We start from the raw sequence: 4,536 nt of genomic DNA on the forward strand, positions 1-4,536 counted from the left end.
CACCCTTCGAAAGAAAAGAAAACAAAAAGCAAAAAAGACGACAACAACAACAAAATTATATATTCGAACGAACACAAAAAAAAGAGCTATTGTTTCCTTCTTAACCGTTAAAACTTTTGGATTATCGTAAAAGACCCACACACAAAAAATGAACAAAAATCATCATCCTACCCTTGAGTTGTTAGGTATTTTAGAGTGCTCCGGTATTTGCAGTAGTGCTAGATGTTGGCCAACCCCACTACGCACCTCTTTGATGACGAAGGAGTATATTTATCTGTCACCATAATTTACAAATTTATTTTTTAGGTATTGTACAAACCTATGGATTTAAGATGTATAATCGAATGATTCGTTCTAACGTTCTATTCAATCGAACACGGGTATTCACATCCTAATAACTAAATTACGATATTTTTTAATTAATTTTCTTTGAACAATGATGGTAATTTTATTTTGAAACAGAAAAAATACAAAAAACGATATACCCATGTTCGAAAACGTTCGAACACACATTTATTTACAGGTCTAATACGAAAAAGAAAAAAAGAAAACAAAAGACGTTTCGCAGATAAAATTAAAACATCACACAGGGATAAGAATCTGGGGGTGGCAATCCTAAAAACAAAAAAAATAAGACAAAAATATCCAATCCCGAATCGACAAATCCTCCGAAATAATTTGAACAACAAAAAAGAAACCTTCCGTCATTCCCCCCAAAATGAAAAGAACAAAGATTACTTCAACCCGATCCAATTTATTATTTGTTCATTATTTATTTCTCAGTTTTTTAAGAAAAAAACAAAAAAATAATATCATTATTTTTGAGTTATTGCGCTTCGTCATGTATTATTTTTTGTTTTAATTAATTATCTACACCACAAGGATGCTGACACGTAATTTATTCGCGACGTAAGAATTATTAATAACAACGATTATCAATAATAATTATTAATTTAAAATTCGTTCGTATATTAATAATTTTTCTATCTTTTAATATATATATTTTTTTTTTTTTTTTTTTTTCTCCTTAAAAATCAAAGTAGATCGAAGTAGACAAAATTTCTTTTTTGCAAATTATTCTAATTATTATCAAAATCATAGAATAAAAAATGATACGAATGAAATATAATAGAGACTTGTTGTTAGATTACTAAAGTCTTGGGATCATTCTAGTCAGCATGCTTGCGTTTTTTAAGGGCCACACACATCTCGAAACGACGTTTTATTCTTGATTTACATGTTGTGTCCTCGTTGTTACTGAGCTTCTTGATAATGTGACGTCAGGTACCCGCCATCTCACTAGCCTACGAGGAGGCAGAGAGCGATATTATGAAGCGACAACCACGAAACCCCTTCACTGACAAGCTAGTTAACGAAAGGTAAAACACATCATCAACAAACATAATCGAATCTTCACCAAAAATACTACTATACTACTCAATACACATCAGTGATACTTTTTTCTCTGTGATTCGAAATTAAGAGTTTTCATCGTTTTTGTGATCAATAAAAAATATATATATATATATTATATATATCAATATATATATCAATATATATATAAACAAAACAAAACAAAAATACAACAATATTTTCGAAACTTCTCAAAAAGAAAATTTTAATTAAAAAGATATGAAAAGGAGGGGATAAAAGTGTAAACCAAAATTTCAACGTAAAGATATTTTATTTTGTATATTTTTTGTTATTGGTATTTTAAAAATAAAAAAATAACGTTAAAATAAATAACGATGAGAGAAGCTTGGAAAAATTCGATCACTATAACGTGATTACTCTTATCTAACTATCTATCTATCTATCTCTCTCCCTCTCTCTCTCTCTCTCTCTCTCTCTCTCTCTCTCTCTCTCTCTCTTCATCAATATATTTCTTAATCGTTATACTTAAAGAGTAATTCAATTATGGTTAATCTATTATGGTAGTTAGTTCGTACAATACTTTGTTTCCGTAATTATTATCGTAAATTGTGACACTGAGAGAAGTTTTGTCTAAAAAAAAAAAAAGAAAAGAAAAGGAAAAAAAATAATTCGTCACATATTCGCATAATTTTAAACACGTTTACAAATACACTTACACGTACGCGTAATTATTTACATTAATGTACACACATACACGTTGGACTGATTGAATACGAAGAACGGACAGTTTCTCTTTGCTCTTCGCACGTAATTTTCATTGGTGTATCTTTTTATATTTCTTTTTATTTGTTTTTTTTTTTCTTTTTTTTTTTTAATTATTATTCTACGATATATATATACTCACACAAATAATATACGTACGAAGGAGTCAAGGGAAAATCAATGGGTAATTCAAGAATGCGAATTAATTAATCCTTTTCGAACCTTATTCATACTTTTTATTGTCAAATATTTCCACACAAATAATTTTTATATATTTCTTATAATCCTAACTACACACACACATATATATGTTAATGTATGCATAATTTTGATTTCCTAAATATTGGTGTCTAAATAAAAAAAAAGAAAAAGTTCATTTCATTATATAACATTTTGAATTTGTAATAAGAAAAATAATTAAATTATGTGTGTGTGTGTGTGTGTGTGTGTGTGTGTGTGTGTGTGTGATGTAAGATTATAGAGGAATACGTACGAACACGTATGAATTAAATTTTATTGTAAATATTTGTGCTATTAATTTGATAAAAAAAAAAAAACAAAATATTAAAAGTAAAGTGATTGGGATCAATTAAATCGAATATTCTTGATTACTCGAAGTCGTCTGAACACGGTAGGATTAAATTTAACAACAAGGTAAAGGGATATAATGCACGAGGTATAATATACTTGTATACTTATAACACATGGTCTCTCAGGGGATTGGTTGTTGGGTGTCAGGAAGCTTTGTTATCAGAGTTTGTTCTTCTTTGTCTGTCTGTCTATCTCTCTCTCTCGCTTTATCTCTATCTCTATCTCTATCTATCTATCTTTCTCTAAATATCTCTAATTTTCTTCTAATTGTCTTTTTCTCTTATCTGTAATACTTATTCCTTTCTAACTCGAATCATTCTCGTTGCTCGATAATTATCAAATTGTCCTCTTTACGTAGAAAATTTGATTCTATTTTATTTAATTTAATTGCTTTTTTCTTTATATTTTATTTTTTACCTTTCTTTTTTTTTATTTATTTATTTATGCTTAATTTGCTAGAGTAATTATATATTGTTATTATTAATCGAGAGATTTAGAATTATTTTAAAAAAAAAAAAAACAAACAAAAAAAATATCACTTATATATATATATTGATTTGTAATTTTTATTTTATTTATCTATTAATTAAAAAGAGCAACTGAGGATTCTTCTCTCTCTATCTCTCTCTCTCTCTATCTCTTGTTCTTTCTTTTTTATTTCTGTAATTCACTTTCTCTCGAATATAAAATGAAATAAGAAAATCAGAATAAAGATCCACAAAAGATGTGTCCCCTCGATCGTATTCGTGGTATTTCGTTCTAATTTCAAGGTAAGCTGATTCTAATCTCGATCTTCTAAGCTTTCTCTCTCCCCATCTCTCTCTCTCTCTCTCTCTTTTTCTCTAATTCTATTTACCAAATCATCTTTTTCGTCTATTTCAATCATTTCCTAATTCTATTTAACCTCTATCTTTTTCTATATTCTTTTTAATCATCTTTTCTAATTCTTTTTGGTCTCTTTTTATAACTTTCTTCTTCTTCGTATGTTTCAATTATTTTCCTATTTTGTGTTGCATTTTCTCTCTCTCTCTCTCTCTATCTCTCTCGCTCACTTATTTTTTTTTTCACTATATTCTTGTTCATCTATTTTAATTTCTATTCCTATTTTCTCTTTATCTCTTTCTATCTCACTATTTCTATTTCTATCTTTCTCATTGTTTGAATTTAATCTGTAAAAAGTTTCTGAGCTTTATCTACAACTTTCTTTAAAAAAAAATATATATATATATAAAAGAATCATATAAAATAAAAAAATATATATGAGAAAGTTTGGTCTCCTCGTGATCCATGATGATTGATGATGATGATGATGATGATGTTAATGAGATGATGATGATCCAGCATACAAGGATTTCCAGGTGTATGATTATTCGCACAGCTCTTCTCGATTAAATGATAGCATTATACTTTCTAAACAAAATCGCATGGTCGTTCGATATATATTTATATCACCTATCAGCATTTTATTATTTTTTTAATTTTCAATTATTATTATTACTATGATTATTCTTACCTAACCCTCTTTCTCTCTCTCTCTCTCTTTTTCTCTCTTTCTTTTTTTCTTCTATTTTCCTCTATCTTTCTATCTCTTTCTATATATATATGTATATATATATATGTATATATATATGTATATATACATAAAATGATTCACTTCACAAGAAGAACTCAAATAATCAGTATTATACGTCTAATAAAAAATGATTCATATATACCATTATTTTTTCTTATCGATGAAATCACACCAACACACATACAAATCTTATAATTAGTAATTTTTTTTTATTAGACGCATAATATACAAAATTA

At 27.4% G+C, this 4,536-nt stretch overlaps 1 protein-coding gene across 5 annotated transcripts in view; it reads left to right on the top strand.

Annotated features, from left to right (window-relative positions):
• The window catches only part of LOC106787185 (sodium/potassium-transporting ATPase subunit alpha), a 77,570-nt gene that overhangs the window by 62,391 nt on the left and 10,643 nt on the right, over nucleotides 1-4,536 (top strand). For 4 of the 5 annotated variants that reach the window (XM_014749330.1, XM_014749357.1, XM_014749348.1 and 1 more), the window contains one exon: nucleotides 1,285-1,379. The exons of the other annotated variant lie outside the window; for it this stretch is intronic. In XM_014749330.1, coding sequence (XP_014604816.1) covers nucleotides 1,285-1,379 — 95 coding nt within the window. The remainder of the gene's footprint in view (nucleotides 1-1,284; nucleotides 1,380-4,536) is intronic. 5 annotated transcript variants of the gene reach the window in all.

This window comes from Polistes canadensis, unplaced genomic scaffold (assembly GCF_001313835.1).
Source record: "Polistes canadensis isolate GaletaPanama2010 unplaced genomic scaffold, ASM131383v1 scaffold_4, whole genome shotgun sequence".
In the NCBI taxonomy this organism is placed as follows: domain Eukaryota; kingdom Metazoa; phylum Arthropoda; class Insecta; order Hymenoptera; family Vespidae; genus Polistes; species Polistes canadensis.